The 18,229-nt window shown below is 32.7% G+C and overlaps 3 protein-coding genes across 3 annotated transcripts in view; 1 reads left to right on the forward strand and 2 right to left on the reverse strand.

Annotated features, from left to right (window-relative positions):
* Positions 1-18,229, forward strand: part of Sema1a (semaphorin 1a) — a 751,515-nt gene that overhangs the window by 331,232 nt on the left and 402,054 nt on the right. The window lies entirely within an intron of this gene.
* LOC135952187 (arylphorin subunit A4) lies at positions 3,010-5,595 on the reverse strand. Its single transcript, XM_065502026.1, has 2 exons — positions 5,295-5,595; positions 3,010-5,232 (listed from the first exon to the last, which is right to left on the reverse strand). Exons 1-2 carry the CDS (start codon positions 5,499-5,501, stop codon positions 3,106-3,108), a joined length of 2,334 nt encoding a protein of 777 aa, XP_065358098.1. The 5' UTR covers positions 5,502-5,595; the 3' UTR covers positions 3,010-3,105.
* LOC135950172 (arylphorin subunit C223) lies at positions 11,799-14,347 on the reverse strand. The gene is made up of 2 exons (XM_065499700.1): positions 14,126-14,347; positions 11,799-14,059 (listed from the first exon to the last, which is right to left on the reverse strand). Exons 1-2 carry the CDS (start codon positions 14,330-14,332, stop codon positions 11,933-11,935), a joined length of 2,334 nt encoding a protein of 777 aa, XP_065355772.1. The 5' UTR covers positions 14,333-14,347; the 3' UTR covers positions 11,799-11,932.

Genomic DNA, 18,229 nt, shown 5'->3' on the forward strand with positions numbered 1-18,229 from the left:
CGACAAAATCGACCCATAAATGGCTGAGATATAAGGAAAAAACCGGGACATCCTCGATTTTTGATCTATATCTGGATTACTAATTCATTAATATATACAATATGGATATCTAATGATAGATATTTCAAAGTTCATTGCAACGATGTATATAAGGCTATAGTTAGTTGGACCTACAATGGGTCAAAATCGCGAAAAATATTTTTTAACTCATAAATTCTTAAATTCTTTTTTAAAATTTTTTTTTTTTAAAAATTAAAAAAAAAATTAAAAAAATTTTAAAAAAATTTTAAAAAAAAATTTGAAAAACTTTTTATAAAAAATTTAAAAATATTTGGAAAAAAAAATGTTAAAAATAAAATTTTAAAAACCATTTAAAAAAAATTTAATTTTGTTTAAAAAAAATGTTTTTAAGTATTAGAGTAACTTCGGGTATTGTGGACTATGCGTCTAATGTGGACCAGTGTCTTTTTTCAGAAACTATTGAAGGTATGATAAAACTGATTTGTCGTACATTTTATAATTTGTTTGAAACGACAATTGCACATTTGCTTTCATGAGTTATTGATATGTTGACTTTTTATTCTTGTATTGAAATTAATGCGCCTGCTCAACATTTTTTTCGGCTCAAGTAAGAAACAAAATTTGGTACAGTTACTTGGTAGAATTTAATGTTTGGTTGTTTTATATAGTTAAAGTGGACACGTAGTTTTGCATATATTTGGTAAGAATTTAAGTACATTTAGATTATTAGGTAAAAATAACTTTTTACCACTGTAACCCAAGTTCGTGTAATGTGGACCACTTAAATTACTTGATTATGTACTACTGGTCCATATTACCCGACAATAACTATGTACTTTGTAAGCAATCTATCTAAGCCAAGAACGCGACTTTTTAGTTTGTATTAATAAAAATATATTGAAATTAAATTTTTTAATCATTCATGATTAGCTGGTTCATGAATTTTATGTATTAAATACTAGTCCACATTACCCTCATATAGTGGTCCATATTACCCTCAAAATTTTTTAATGCTGATTTTTGGGTTCCTTACAATATTTTCACATAAATTTTTTATCCTTTAACGGAAAAAATATTCAACTGCAAAAACCATTAGAGAATACATTAGCTAATTTATTGCTTCACAACTCTTTTAATATCCATATATATTGTGGCCAAAATTTAGAAAAAACAAAACGGTAGTCCACATTACCCGGAGTTACTCTATTTGGCACAGCCGAATATAGCTCTCTTACTTGTTTTTTTTTTTAATATATCAAATATTTTGTTGCCCATTTTAACATACAATTTTGAAATTTTCTCTTTTTTTCTACTATTTGTTAAATTTTGATATTTTAAATTAAATTTAAATATAAGGAAATTAAGTTTCCTTTAGTCAATGAAAATTCAATAAAGATAAGTCGATTGTGATTGTGCACACAGAAAACAGATTCGTGATAGCAACCGAATTTGTTGCCAATCGAATGATTCTGTCTTAGTGACCGAATTTTACAGTTGCGGCTACAATATTTTGGAAGGGGTAACTAAAGTTTGGTTGCCTCAACTGAAATTCTTCTTTATCAACTGACTTTCTGTTGTTAGTACTGAAAAATTCTATGTGTGCAACCGAATCATTCGATTGGCAACAAATTCGGTTGCTATCACGAATCTGTTTTCTCTGTGTCTCATTTTTTCTTTAAGTAACTTAGGTCAATTATCATTGGTCCTTAACAAAATGGTAAAATATAAAATTAAATACTACATTGCAAATAATAAACTTATATTAAGAAAACAAATAACAAAAAAAAAAGAAAATATGCTACCAAAATATACCTTTATGAGTTAAATATGCAAAAATATGCTATAAAAAGCAAAATATGCAATAACAAATCGGAGACAAAATTCTTAAAATTTTCTGAAACGGATAAATATCAAACTCATATTTTTATACAAAGCACAGAAGGATTTTGGTGTCAAAAATGCTATTTTTTGACCACTCAATTTTAAATATAATGATGCAGTTTTGTAGAGTAATGTTTAAAGATGAAATGCGCACTTATAGTTTTAAGTAAATTTGTATTTTATTTTTCAAATTCAGTGGTTTATATATGCATAATTTTACTGAAAATACCATTTACCTTTAAGATATTTGAAAAATATATGATTTCTCCGTAAAAAAAATATGGGGTATCATATATCTATAAGCTTCTAAAAATTATTATATTTTTTTCCATGGAAAAAAAATAGTAGAAAAGCTATTTATTGACAAACCTTTCAATTTCTAATGTATTTTGTTTTTTGATATTGTGCTCTTTTACTACATTACCAGGCCAAGGACTCTACATTGTGAGTATCGCTATTGTGAATATCGCTATTGTGAATACCGATATTGTGAATACCTCTAAATTGCTCCTATCAATGAGTATTTGGATGAAGTTTGATTAATTTTAATACAATTTTTGCATTACAATGCTGACCATAGGTCTTGATATCTAAGAACAAAACATGGTTGATACCAGTAGGAGTTCAACCCATATTTATTATAAATAAGCTAAACTGGAATTAGGCAAGCGCTTTTTATAGAACTAAACGGAAATGCCTCAGACGCCAACAAAACACCAAAATATTGGTTTTAGTTCTACTAAACTGAACATGGATTTGAGAGTGAAACACAAATCAGAACCTAAACCTAAAGTCCTCTGATTACAAATAAATTTGTTAATAGGTAGAATGCGTACTGGTAACAAATATTTTTAGTCAAACTTGTTTCATATGTCTTTGATAAGAACAAACTTATTTTAATGGTCTTAGGTGAATTAAAAAAAAACCCCACCACCTGAAAATCTTATTTATTTTCCATTTACTTACCATATAATTTTAAAGAGTGTTCTTTCATTCGAAAGTTAATAAACATTTTGTTCAAAATAAACAGTGTTTTTGTTCTCGATATAGTTACGATATATATACTATCTGAAACAAAAATCTCAAAAATAAAAAAACAGATTCATATTTGTTCAATTCATTATAATTTTTTTTTATTAGCAAACTATTTTTTTAATATCTATGCTTTGTCACAACCCGATTCTCAATAGTTTAAAACTATTTTTAATGATAGTAGCTGTAGTCGAAATGGCCGAAGTTTTCGTATTTCTTGCCATAATACTTATCAAAAGTATCTTGGTGGTAGATCTTGACATCCTTGAAGTACATGTTGGGTACGAAGAATTCGTATTCGTCGATTTCACGATCGAAGGGATAACCAAAAGGCATTTCATCGATATGACGAACGCCAGAGCCAATACCGCAAGCGTAAGTGGAGTCGTAAGTGGAGAAGGGTTCGTAGGAGGCAGTGTAGGGTGCAATGTAGAAGAAGAATTGCATGGGCATACCCTTGTACCAACCATGGGGCAAAACCAAACGATCGGGGAAACCACAATGGGGTTCGCTGATGTCCAAGGGGAAGTCGTATTTGCCTTCGAAAGCAAGCATGACATACTTGTACAATTCAGTGTAGGTAGTGCGGTCCTCAACGGTCCAGTAAAAGTCCTTGGAGAGGCGTTTGAACTCGTTGACACCAGATTTAAGGGTGTAGATGAAGCTGTCAATTTCCATGAAGTTTTGACGGTTTTCAGTCAATGTAATGACACGGCCGAATTCGTCGTATTTGGGACCCAAGAAAGTGCGGATAACAACCTTGTGGGATTTGTCAGATTCAATAACGAAATCGAAGTCGAAAGGCTTGTGGTTGAGGCGCATTTGACGAGCCAACAAGGTCTTGTCCCAAACGAATTGACCATCAACGAAAGTCATCTCGTCGTTCATCAAGTTAGTGACATCAAAGTCGACCAAATCGAAGTAGGTAACCAATTCAGAAACCTTAACGTCCTTGATGGTGACACCACGGAACAACAATTCTTCGTGAGTGTAGGGCTTGACATAGTTGAAGAACTGGAAGTAGACGGAAGCAATCTTCTTGTAGAACATGTAGAACATAGGATCACGCATCATGGTCTCGTAGTTCAAGAAAATGTGGGGGAATACTTCGAAATCATGGGTGTTGACATCACCGAAGTACATATGGGCGAACATATACCAGTATTTGAAGAAGTAGTTGTCGAAAGTATCAACATTGCCCTGCATGATGCTGCCAATGTATTCAATGGATTCGGGTTTGCGCAAATCAATGGTCTTGCCTTCATAAGTTACATAAACACCCTTGGTGATGATTTCATCTAAACGGTTGAAGAAGTCCATAACCTTGTAGTAGTAGTCGAATTTGCCGTAGCTTTGAACTTCGTAGTAGTTCTTGCGGTAAGAGAAACCAACACCGTTGTGGTAAACCAATTGAGAATCGTAGCCATGTTCGATGGTGTTCAAGAAGGAGAAGTGAGGAATTTCACCGTAACCGTGAGACAAACGTTCCATGTAGTAGCGAGACAAAAGTTGACGGACATTGTACAACCAGTATTCACCACGACGATCCTTGTTCAAACCGAAGGTCTTGCCATCCAAGAAGAAAGCGTAATCCATATTGAGGTAGTACCAGTAGGTGTTCAAACCAACATCTTCAGTGAAGTAAGACAAAGCAGATTCCTTGTTGAAGAATTCAATATCACGAGTGTAGTCAACAGGCATGAAGAACATCTTGGTGCCTTCGAAGATTTCCAAGTATTTAGAGTCCTTGTTGTATTTGTCCATGTTATCGCGCAACATGAAACGGTCCTCAGAGTACCAGTGTTCACCCAAACCCATCATCTTCCACCATTGGTAGGTCTTGAAGTCCTTGGTGAAGTAGTAGTAGTGATGGTTGTCATGGTTCTTGTAGAAGGTAGAGTAGTCCTTGTAGAGGATGTCCTTGTATTCCTTTTCGTACATGATGTATTTGCTCCAGACATCATAATCGAATTTCTCAGCTTCGTAAACGAATTTGCTGTTGAAGAAGTATTGAGGGAAGATTTCGTGGATGGAAGGCAAGATCAAGCCTTGGAAATCATCACGGTGGATGACGGCCAAAGTCAAAGCATAGACAAACATGCCCTCGTTAAAGTGCATGCGGGCAAAGGCAACGTTGCGTTGGAAGGTTTCCCAGTTCTTGGCATAGTAGAAGAATTCAAACAAACCATAGGCTTGTTTAAGGTGGGTCTCTACCAAAGCACCGAAGAATTCACCCTTGGGTAAGATGGCGCCATATTTGTAGGCTTCGTAGAATTTCTCCATGTACATGTCAAAGTGCTGAAATATTATATAAATAATGATTATATAAATAATGATTAGATTAGTTTTTGGTAACTTACAGTGTAGCCTGACTTGTCGAAGGTGAAAGTCTTGCCCATTTTGATCCATTCCTCGAACATCAAGGGATCCTCAACACGGTAAACAATTTCGAAAAGGAATTTTTGTTTAGCCAAAAACTCCTTATCGGCAATTTTGACTTCATGTTTAGAGATGCTGCTGGCAGCAACTAGGCCAATGATGGCCAATAAAACAATGGCGATTTTCATTGTTTAGTCCTTCAATAGATTACGTAATGTCCAAAACCAAACTGTCCACGGATTAGAGTGTGATGCAATGATCAGATCCAATACCTAAAGACTGCTGATGTTTCTAAAATTCTTTGGGGTTTTTATACAAATTATTGAATTAATTTTTTAATAATTTTATCAGTGCACTGCGTGTGGTGATGTTTTAGCTATAATAATATTTTTTTTGTTTGTTGCACTTTTTTACCTTTGTTGATAAGAGTTAGATGCACATGCCAAATTTATATTAAATAATATTATGATTTGGTTTTTTTGTGAGATCACCAGGTGTTCTTTTAAGAGATAAATATTAAATTTTTGTTAGCTTTTGTGATAATGTGTGTTGTTTTGGGTTTTTTTATGTTGCAAGAACTTCCCCAATACCTACGACATTATGCTGATGAGATTACGTTAAATGGCCTTTTTGAATTGTCTGATAATTTTGCGGATACATATGTATGTACTCTCAATTAGCACGTTTTTTTATAGCCAGCTGAGATTAATGTCTTGGATGACATTTTTGAACCCATTTTTAGGAACATCTGGTATTTAGTCTTTTAAATAAATTTTCGTTTTAATGTTATTGGTATTTGTGTGTTTAAATATGAAATTTTATATTATGTGATTTTAGATTAGCTGTTTCTTATTTCTATATGACCATCTTGTCTAATGGAAAAAGTCTGAATTTTTATTATTTTCTGTAGGTCTAACTGTACGTTTATGCAGTAAGGCAAGTTTTTCAGGATTTTTGTTTGAAATGTAAGTGTTTGAATATGTTATTAGTGTCTCAGGCCACTAGAACAAGAAATGTAGGAACAAAATTAACATATTTTGAGAAATATTAAAATAAAAGCTTATTATACCCTTCACCTTCGTGAGAAGGGTATATATAAGTTTGTCATTCCGTTTGTAATTTCTACATTTTTCATTTCCGACCCTATAAAGTATATATATTCTGGATCCTTATAGATAGCGGAGTCGATTAAGCCATGTCCGTCTGTCTGTCTGTCTGTCTGTCTGTCTGTCTGTCTGTCTGTCTGTCTGTCTGTCTGTCTGTCTGTCTGTCTGTCCGTCTGTCTGTCTGTCTGTTGAAATCAGTTTTCTGAAGACCCCAGATATCTTCGGGATCCAAATCTTCAATAATTCTGTCAGACATGCTTTCGAGAATTTTGCTATTTAAAATCAGCAAAATCGGTCCACAAATGGCTGAGATATGAGGAAAAAACCAAGACAACCTCGATTTTTGACCTATTTTTTTACCTATATCTGGATTACTAAGACATTAATTTAGACAATATGGATATCTAATGATAGATATTTCAAAGACATTTGCAACGATGTATATAAGTCCATAGTAAGTTGGACCTACAATGGGTCAAAATCGGGGAAAAAATTTTGAACCCGAATTTTTTTAAAAAAAAAAAAAATTGAAAAAACCAAAAAAAAATTTTTAAAATTTAAAAAAAAAAAATTTTTTAAATTTAAAAAAAAAAAAAAAATTGAAAATTTAAAAAAAAAAATTTTTAAATTTAAAATAAATTTTTAAATTTAAAAAAAAAAAATTAAAATAACAATCGAAAAATTTTTTTTTCCAAAAAATTCAAAAAACAACTGGAAAAAAAATTAAATTTTGTTTTCCTAAAAATATTTAAAATTTTGAAGTATAATTTGGTGAAGGGTATATAAGATTCGGCACAGCCGAATATAGCACTCTTACTTGTTTTTACTTAAAATATATTCATATTTACTTGTATATGAGTTTTTGTCTTCGTAGGATACCGTTAACCTATTCGCTGATATAACCAAAAAATATTTAATTTTTTTGTACGGCAGTTTCAAAACTCCAATTTCAAATTTTTAAAAATTTTGTTAAACAAATTTCAGAATTTTTTAAACATCACATTGGAATTTATTGAGAATATAATAGGGAATAAAAATTATGACAATACCTTCTATAGTTTTTCCGTACTTGTGATTTCAGTTTTGCGATTTTCGAGAAAAACTAATTATTTGGCCATATTTTGGCGAATGAGCCGAATTTCCTTACTGTTATAAACGGTAAGTAAAACCTATTCAGAATATTATAGTCCATGCAATTTTAAATATAGTCTAAAAGTCTTACAAAAATCGGAAAACGTCAAAATTTGGAATTTCTCATGGAAAGTTAGCGAAATGTTATATATTTTTGGGCCGATTTTGATCAAACTTTAGAAAAATATAACACAAAGCCTAGTATTTACAAAAATAGTAGAAAAATTAACCTAATAGAACTTGGGGTTAAAATGACACGAAACTTCTAAAACAATAAAAACATAGTCTATTTCAATAGTGCTGATCAAAATTTGATTTTTATAGGAAACAAACTTTAATATATTGTATTGCGTATTAGAAAATAGTATTACGAAGCCATTTTGAAAAATGTTCACAATTTTGAACACACAATTTCAAACGTCAAAATATTGTATTTATACCCGATTTTTGCTTTAATAACGTAATTAATATTTTATTGAGGATTTTTGAATAATAAAAATAAGTGGACACATTAAGAAGTCTTATGAATGGAAGCATCCATTTTTGCAAACATTCCTTGATGTAAATTTCGGTATTTATAGAGCCTTTTGTAACAAATGTTTGTCTTCTTTTGGCGCAACTGCATATTGCTTGCCATACCAAGAATTTTTTGGAAAATGTTGTGCTTTAAGCTCCAAAACCTTTCTACAGCATTCCCTCGTGTATCAGAAACATACAAATATTGGCACGGAATTATACGTTTCGTCATCCATTTTATAAAATTTGACTTCAATTTCCGAGGTTTGTCTTTTTCCTCTAAATTTTTAGCAGAGTGCCTGTAAGGAACTATTTGAGCCTAGTATGTTTTTAAACACGCATTGGCTTTAAATTTTCGTACCAAATAGTCCGAGTATTGAGCTAACTGCTTTGCTACCGGATGTGTTGGTAGCTCTTTTGACAATTTTAGAAACATCATGTAGACCATTCCTTCTTCCTGAACGAGGTTTTCTATCAACGGATAAGACTCTCAATACTGTTTAATAACATTGGAATCAATTTGACGGCAGACCATTGATTGTTTGGACAACTTTTTGTTGAAAAAAGTTGGGTTTTTTTAAAATATTTAATAATATTAGTAGGAACTTTTTTCTCGTCACTCATTTTAATAAGATTAACAACAAATGAACATAATTGACATTAAACATAATAAATGACATATTTTTCAAAGGTAACTTGATCGGCTGTGCCGAATATAGCTATATACCCTTCACCAAATTATACTTAAAAATATTTTTTTTTTAAATATTTTTATTTAAACAAAATCAAAATTTTTTTTTTAATGTTTTAAATTTTTTTTAAAAAAATTTTTTTTTTTTAAATTGTTTTTTAATTTTTTTTAAAAAAAGTTTTTTCAAAATTTTTTTTTTAAATTTCTTTAATTAATTTTTTTTTGGAAAAAGAATTTATGACAAAAAAAAAATTCGGGTTAAAAAATATTTCATTCCGATTTTGACCCATTGTATGTCCAACTTACTATGGTCTTATATACGTCGTTGCAAAGGTCTTTGAAATATCTATCATTACATATCCATATTGTCTATATTAATGACTTAGTAATCCAGATATAGGTCAAAAATCAATCAAAGTTTTTTCCTTATATCTCAGCCATTTGCGGACCGATTTTCTCGATTTTAAATAGCGACCGAGCCGGAAGAATTTAGGAGATATTGATGTATGAATCGTGTATGTAAGTTATTTGGGGGCTTCGGAAAGTTGATTTCAACACACAGACGGACAGACGGACATGGCTATATCGATTCCGTTATATATAACGATCCAAAATATATATACTTTATGGGGTTGCAAATGAAAAATGTGAAAATTACAAACGGAATCACAAACTTATATATACCCTTGCCACTCATGGTGAAGGGTATAAAAATAAAATAATACTTCGGGGAGAATCCATATAAAAAGGGACGAAAAACTGCTGATTTCGGATTTGACATTTTCGTTTTTAATGAAATTTACCACACATATTACGGTTCCAAAGGATTCGTGAAATCAATGACTTTTTTATCGGAAATCCTTTTTATATCAAAAATATCTCGATTTGAAAATTACATTTATTTTTTAAATTGTATAAATTATATATACATAATTGCCCATAACATTCAAACTACGCAAAGTCCAACATAATTTTTGACTCCATTTTAAAGCCAAAGGTATTTTCCTTAAAATGGTGTGAATAAGATTCTTTACTTCCAAAAGCTTAAAGGTCAATATTCGGATTATATATTTCAATGTAAAAAATATCAAAGATATGAGGACACCTAAACTCTGTTATATTCGTGCAAAAAATTGTTTATGGAGAATCGATTAGTTCAGGAGATATAATAAAAAACGTTATTATAAGTACGTTTTTATACTCGTGAGAAGGGTATATATAAGTTTGTAATTTCCACAATATAATTTTCCGACCCTATAAAGTATATATTCTGGATCCTTATAGATAGCAGATTCGATTAAGCCATGTCTGTCTGTCTGTCCGTCTGTTGAAATCAATTTTCTGAAGACCCCAGATATCTTCGGGATCCAAATCTCTAATAATTCTGTCAGACATGCTTTCGAGAAGTTTCCTATTTAAAATCACTTAAATCGGTCCACAAATGGCTGAGATATTGAGGAAAAAACCAGGACAACCTCGAGTTTTTGCCCATTTTTGACCTATATCTGGATTACTAAGTCATTAATATGGACAATATGGATATCTTATGATAGATATTTTAAAGACCTTTGCAACGACGTATATAAGATCATACTTGGACCTACAATGGGTAAAAATCGGAAAAAATATTTTTTAACACAATTTTTTTTTTCATCAAAACTTTTTTTTAAATTTAAAAAAAAAAAACAATTCGAAATGAAAAAAACAACTTTGGAAAAAAAATAAATTTTGTTTACCTAAAAACATTTAAAATTTTTATGCTGAAGTATAATTTGGTGAAGGGTTTATAAGATTCGGCACAGCAGAATATAGCTCTCTTACTTGTTTTTATATAAATTCATATACAAATTTAAGCAATTAGAAAACAGAACACAGTTGTATCAATTTATATGGTAAAAATTTGTATATGAAAAAACGAACTTATAATAACGTTTTTCTTTATAACTCCTGAACTAATCGAGCCTCCACTTATTGCACGAATATAGCAGAGAGTTTAGATGTCCTCATATCGCGGTCTTTATTATTTTTTGATCTTTGATATTTTTTACATTGAAATATATACTGCCAATACTGACCTTTAACCTCTTGAAAGTAAACAATTTTATTTACACCATTTTAAGGACAATATCTTTATCTTTAAAATGGAATCAAATATTATGCTGGTTTTTGAATAGTTCCAAAGTTATGGGCAATAATGTTAGACAATTTTAAAAAAATTTTCAATTTTCAAATCGCGATATTTTTTTATCGGAATGAGTTTCCATTGAAAAGGTCACTGTTATAAGGTATATTGGATATATTATGTATGTATGTGGTAAATTTTCGTTAAAATCGGATATGGTAAATCCGACTGCTGTCTGCTTTCACATGGTTCCTCCTTTAAGGAAAAACGTGTGTTAAGGTTTTTTCGGTTTCAGTCCTTATTATGTGAATAATATACAAGCTCATCAAATTTGTGTTTAAATTGTGATTGCACATGAAGACTTTTTTTAAATCTCAACTAGTCGCGAAAAATAATCAAATCCAAAATTTTGAACTGCATACATTTAACAAGAATTAAGCTAAAATGTTTAAATAAAGGTCGAAAATAGTGATTTTATTAAAGAAATCCTAAGTTTATCATTAAACTAAAGTAATGTAGCATAGAGTATTTAAAATTTCTTCATAAATTATAAAAAATATATTTATGGGAATAGATTTAACAGTTACCCGTCCGCTCAAAAAAGAGGACAGTGGAGTAGGCTTTATAAAAATAGTCTAAATATTGAACTGCATAAAAATTATACTCAAATTTATGTTTTAAAAATTATTTATTTTACTCTTCATTAAAAACATAACAAATCTTTTTAAATTTCAAAAATTATTACGATACCTTAAACGGACATTTTTTAATGAGCTTTCAAATCCAAACACGAAATATGCATGTATGCTGAGGGTAAATGAAATGGGATATCAATTATATTTAAACCTTAAATAAATAAACTTTAATTCTAAATCCTACATCACACCTTACAATCAACAATGTAATAAAACACATTCAATTTACATTTCTTTAATTCATTTATTTTAAAATTTATTTTATTATCACTACTATATTATGCTAGTTTTTTCATAATCACAATAATTTGCTATCAATTACTATACATTCAACAAACGTTTAACAATAAATGCATACTTAATGATGGTAGTTGTAATCGAAGTGACCGAACTTTTCGTATTTGTGTTCAAAGTACTTTTCAAAAGTATCTTGGTGGAAGATCTTAACATCCTTGAAGTACATGTTGGGTACGAAGAATTCATATTCATCAATTTCACGATCGAAGGGATAACCGAAAGGCATTTCATCGATGTAACGAACACCAGAGCCAATGCCGCAAGCGTAAGAGTAGTCGTAGGTGGAGAATTGTTCGTATTCAGCGGTGAAGGGAGTGACGTAGAAGAAGAATTGCATGGGCATACCCTTGTACCAACCATGGGGCAAGACCAAACGATCGGGGAAGCCACAGTGGGGTTCGCTGATGTCCAAGGGGAAGTCGTATTTGCCTTCGAAGGCAAGCATGACGTATTTGTACAATTCAGTGTAGGTGGTGCGGTCCTCAACGGTCCAGTAGAAGTCCTTGGAGTAGCGCTTGAATTCATTGACACCAGATTTAAGAGTGTAGACGAAGCTATCAAGTTCCATGAAGTTTTCACGGTTTTCAGTCAAGGAAATAACACGGCCGAATTCATCGTATTTGGGACCCAAGTAGGTGCGGATAACAACCTTTTGGGCTTTGTCAGATTCAATAACGAAATCGAAGTCGAAAGGCTTGTGGTTGAGGCGCATTTGACGAGCCAACAAGGTCTTGTCCCAAACGAATTGACCATCAACGAAAGTCATCTTGTCGTTCATCAAGTTGGTGACATCAAAGTCGACCAAATCGAAGTAGGTAACCAATTCAGAAACCTTAACGTCCTTGATGGTGACACCAGGGAACAACAATTCTTCGTGAGTGTAAGGCTTAACATAGTTGAAGAATTGGAAGTAGACGGAGGCAATCTTCTTGTAGAACATGTAGAACATAGGATCACGCATCATGGTCTCGTAGTTCAAGAAAATGTGGGGGAATACTTCGAAATCGTGTGTGTTGACATCACCGAAGTACATATGGGCGAACATGTACCAGTATTTGAAGAAGTAGTTATCGAAAGTATCAACATTGCCTTGCATGATGCTGCCAATGTATTCAATAGATTCGGGTTTGCGCAAATCAATGGTCTTGCCTTCATAAGTGACATAGACACCCTTGGTGATGATTTCATCCAAGCGGTTAAAGAAGTCCATAACCTTGTAGTAGTAGTCGAATTTGCCAAAGCTTTCGACTTCGTAGTAGTTCTTGCGGTAAGAGAAACCAACACCGTTGTGGTAAACCAATTGAGGGTTGTAACCGTATTCGATACTGTCAATGAAGGAGAAGGCGGGAATTTCACCAAAACCATGAGACAAACGTTCCATGTAGTAACGAGACAAAAGTTGACGGACATTGTACAACCAGTATTCACCACGACGATCCTTGTTTAAACCGTAGGTCTTGCCGTCCAAGAAGAAAGCGTAGTCCATGTTGAGGTAGTACCAGTAGGCGTTGAAACCAACATCCTCGGTGAAGTAAGACAAAGCAGATTCCTTGTTGAAGAATTCAATGTCACGAGTATAGTCAACAGGCATGAAGAACATCTTGGTGCCTTCGAAGATTTCCAAGTATTTAGAGTCCTTGTTGTATTTGTCCATGTTATCGCGCAACATGAAACGGTCCTCAGAGTACCAGTGTTCACCCAAACCCATCATCTTCCACCATTGGTAGGTCTTGAAGTCCTTGGTGTAGAAGTAGTAGTAGTGGTTGTCGTGGTTCTTGTAGAAGGTAGCGTAGTCCTTGTAGAGGATATCCTTGTATTCCTTTTCGTACATGATGTATTTGCTCCAGACATCGTAATCGAATTTCTCAGCTTCGTAAACGAATTTGCTGTTGAAGAAGTATTGAGGGAAGATTTCGTAGATGGAAGGCAAGATTAAGCCATGGAAATCATCACGGTGGATGACGGCCAAAGTCAAAGCATAGACAAACATGCCTTCGTTGCAGTGCATACGAGCCCAGGCAACATTGCTTTGGAAGACTTCCCAGTTCTTGGCATAGTAGAAGAATTCGAACAAACCATAGGCTTGTTTAAGGTGGGTTTCTACCAAAGCGCCGAAGAATTCGCCCTTGGGTAAGATGGCACCATATTTATAGGCTTCGTAGAATTTCTCCATGTACATGTCAAAGTGCTGAAATTTTTAAAGTATTATAGTTAGAAAGGAATTTTAGATAGAGGAGTATTTAGAGAAACTTACAGTGTAGTCAGCCTTGTCAAAAGTGAAAGATTTGCCCATTTTAATCCATTCCTCGAACATCAAGGGATCCTCGACACGGTAAACAATTTCGAAAAGGAACTTTTGTTTGGCCAAAAAGTCCTTATCGGCAATTTTAACCTTTTTGTCGGTAATGCTGGCGCTAGCCACCAAGCCAACAATGGCCAATAAAACAATGGCGATTTTCATTGCTTAGTTTTTTTTTTTTGCACAAATCCAAACTGTCCACGAATTAGAGTGTGATGCAACGATCAGTTCCAATACCTAAAGACTGCTGATGTTTGCTAAATAAACTGGGGTTTATATACAAATTAATTTATTTGTTTGTTTTCGGCAGATGTTTATCAGTTGAAATATTTGTTTTGTTTTGATATGTTTATGTTTATTTTGCACCTTGTTGGTTATTAAAGATAATAATAACGCATTCGTTTTGTTTATATTAAGTTTTGGGTAATTGTTGTTTGTTTGAATTTAATAGGATGTTTATTTTCACTACTGATTACACATAAAATTCGGACAATTAAAAGGTTATCAGAGAGGCTGGTTTAGTTTTGTGTTATTCCATATGTGATTAGAGATCTGCCGACATAAAGTCTAATGATATTGTAGAATTTTCTGTTGATTAGATTTGTTTTTAGTTTCTTATTATTAGCAATCTGGTTGTCTGGAAAGTTCGTACTTTTATCTGTTTAGTTGTAGATGAATCATCTCTTTCGTGGCTTTTGTGTTTCCAGAAAAAAAACGGAGCAAATGACTGCTAATTTACAATGAAGGATATTATTGCTCAAAGCCGGTCAAACAACTAGATTATGTGATATTTCAACTGTGACGAGATGATATATTGACAAATCTGTATTTACATAACTTGTTGACTTTCATTAAATTAAAACAAGTAAGAAAGTATGATCGGTCAAGCCGGCCATATAATACCCTACACTAAGTAAAAGAGCAAAAACATTTTTCTTTTAAAATTTCAATAATTTATATTTTTGAGTGATTTTCGGAAGTGAACCTTATATGGGGGCTATGACCAATTATGCACCGATCACCATGAAATTAGGTCGTGTGATTTATGTCTATATTAAAGTTAACTAAGTTGAACTATGTGTGTATACCAACATTTTTAAGCGATTTGTACAAAATTTGGTGACATGAATTTTGTGTATATAAAACTTATTTGGAGCGGAATTTGTGGAGATACATATATAAATTAAACATATATTACCGATAAAGTCCAATTTCGGGAGGACATTTGTGTGGGGGCTAGGTGAAATAATTGACCGATTTCAACTAGTTTTAATAGGCTTGGTCCTTGAGCCGAAAATATAATATGTACCAAATTTCATCGAAATATCTTCAAAATTGCGACCTGTACTCTGCGCTCAAGGTTTACATGGACAGCCAGCCAGCCGACCAGACGGACGGACGTGATTCTAAGTCGATTTTTGGGCGTTACAAACATCTGCGCAAACGCATTATACCCTCCCCTTTATACAAATAAAATTTCAGAAGAAGATTTATTGTAAACAACTTTAATCGTTATTGAATGACAATGAAGTCAAATTAACAAATTAAAATCTTTACTATCGGGGATCCCGATATATTGTAGGTACTAGGAGTCTATTTCTTAAATTCACAACTCTAGAGAAACATAAAATTAATTAAATAGCAATAAATTTGTTGTATATACTTTCATATATCTTTATAAACTAGTTACATATGATAATAAATATCCTGATCGAAATGACCGAAGTTATAATATTTTTGTTCTGAAAATAGTCTTGGAGATAAATCTTTGTATCCTTGAAATACATATTGGTTACGAAGAATTCATATTTGTCAATTTTTCGAACAAACGTATTTCGGAAACGAAAGTCATCGATGTAACCACAAGTGTAGTCGTAGTTTGATAAAGGTTCATAGAAAGCTGCGACGGGAATTGCGCAGAAGAAGAATTCCAAGGGTTTATCCTTGTGCCAACACTGGGGTAAAACCAAACTCTAAAGGAAGCCACAGTGGGTTTCGATGATATTCAAGAAAACTCGTACTTACCTTCGAAAGCCAGCATGAAATATTTCTATAGTTCAGTGTAAGTAGTGCGATGTTGCGCTATCCTATAGAAGTCTTTGGAGCTACGACTAAATTTATTAATGTCTGCCTTTAGTCTGTATATTAAGCTGCCCAGTTCCATGAAATTTTCTCGGTTTTAGGCAAATGAGAAGACACAGCGGACTTAATCGTATTTGGGATCCAAGTATTCCTGTACAATAATCTCTTGGGATAAGTCAGACTCAATGGTAAATTCAAAGTTGAAAGCAATCATTGACAGTCAACAAGGACTGGTCCCAAACGAATTGACCATCAACGAAAGTCATCTCGTCGTTCATCAACTTGGTGACATCAAAGTCGACCAAATCGAAGTAGGTAACCAATTCACTGACCTTAACGTTCTTGATGGTGACACCAGGGAACAACAGTTCATCTACTACGAGCCCAGACAGCACTGCGTAGAAAAACTTTCCAGTTCTTGATATAATACAGAAATTCAAACAAAATACAGAAAAAAACAAGTAAGAAAGTATGGTTGGTCAAGCCCGATCATATAATACTCTACACTAAGTAAAAGAGCAAAAAAAATTTTTCTTTTAAAATTTCAATAATTTATATTTTTGAGTGATTTTCGGAAGTGGGGTTATATGGGCGCTATGACCAATTATGGACCGATCACCATGAAATTAGGTCGTGTGATTTATGTCTATATTAAAGTTAACTATGTTGAATTTTGTATGTTTACCAACATTTTTAAGCGATTTATGCACGTTAAAGTGATTTTCGGAAGCGGGTCTATATGGGAGCTATGACTAATTATAGACCGATCGTAACAAAATTTGGTGACATGAATTTTGTGTATATAAAACTTATTTGGAGTGGAATTTGTGGAGATACATATATAAATTAAACATTTATGACCGATAAAGTTCAATTTCGGAAGGAAATTTGTATGGGGGCTAGGTGAAATAGTGGACCGATTTCAGCCAGTTTCAATAGGCTTGGTTCTTGAGCCGAAAAAGTAATATGTACCAAATTTGATCGAAATATCTTCAAAATTGCGACCTGTACTCTGCGCACAAGGTTTACAATGACTGCCAGCCAGCCAGCCGAACAGACGGACGGACATCGCTTAATCGACTCAGAAAGTGATTCTAAGTCGATCGTTATACTTTAAGGTGGGTGTTAGACTAATATTTTTGGGCGTTACACTGTGGTGGTGTAGGGTATAAAAACAAAACTCCTTATATTTTATTTCGTACTTGGAGATGCTGCTGCCAGTCATTAGACCAAAAATGTTCAATAAAGCAAAGAGGATTTTCATTGCTTCGTCCTTGTCCGGGTGTTTATATTTAAATTGTATTTATCAGTTCTGTTGGAATTTTTCTGTGTATAGGACATACAGTCTTAAGGTTATCGCTGGGTCTGATTTAGTTTCAATCCATGTTTTAATAGGGGTTTGCAATCAAAAACCTGTATCTAATTTGCAATCAAAAAATCAAATTTGTGTAGATGATTTTGTCTTTTTGTCCTAAACTCCTAAAAGCCTAGCCAAACACGAATGAAGTAGAAATGATGCTGAAGAAATTTTTCTTTAAAAAAATGAGAAAAAGTTTTCCTGAAGTTCCAATTTCACTAATGAAAGTTTTTGATTGTGTTCCAAAGTGTAATAAATAACACTAGTTTACAAGGTTTTTGTTCATGAATTGAAACATATGGGGATTTGTGTATTTAGGTCTTCTAACTTCGGAAAAAATATTAAAAAAAATCCTGGACGTCAAACTTTTGAGATATTTTTTAAAAACGAAACACATAAAAATGTACATTAAATTAGGACAAAAACATTAAAAGTGAAGTGTTTAGTCCTCTTTTTATAATTATTTTCATTTGTCTCCCTCACGACACTTCAACAGTAGTCTCCTAGCATATTCTGATCCCAAAAACCTTGATAATTCCTCTCGAAAAACTTAAAATCTTGATGAAAACGCTCTCCATGTTCGTCACTCATGTGTACGAGGATTTCCGGGAAAAAATCCG

The sequence above is a fragment of the Calliphora vicina genome, chromosome 2, assembly GCF_958450345.1.
Source record: "Calliphora vicina chromosome 2, idCalVici1.1, whole genome shotgun sequence".
Classification (NCBI taxonomy): Eukaryota; Metazoa; Arthropoda; class Insecta; order Diptera; family Calliphoridae; genus Calliphora; species Calliphora vicina.

Coding starts and splice junctions, on each gene's coding strand:
- LOC135952187 (XM_065502026.1), bottom strand. CDS start 5,501: ATGAAAATCGCCATTGTTTTATTGGCCATCATTGGCCTAGTTGCTGCC. Junction 5,233..5,294: donor TCGACAAGTCAGGCTACACT/GTAAGTTACCAA, acceptor ATAATATTTCAG/CACTTTGACATGTACATGGA.
- LOC135950172 (XM_065499700.1), bottom strand. CDS start 14,332: ATGAAAATCGCCATTGTTTTATTGGCCATTGTTGGCTTGGTGGCTAGC. Junction 14,060..14,125: donor TTGACAAGGCTGACTACACT/GTAAGTTTCTCT, acceptor TAAAAATTTCAG/CACTTTGACATGTACATGGA.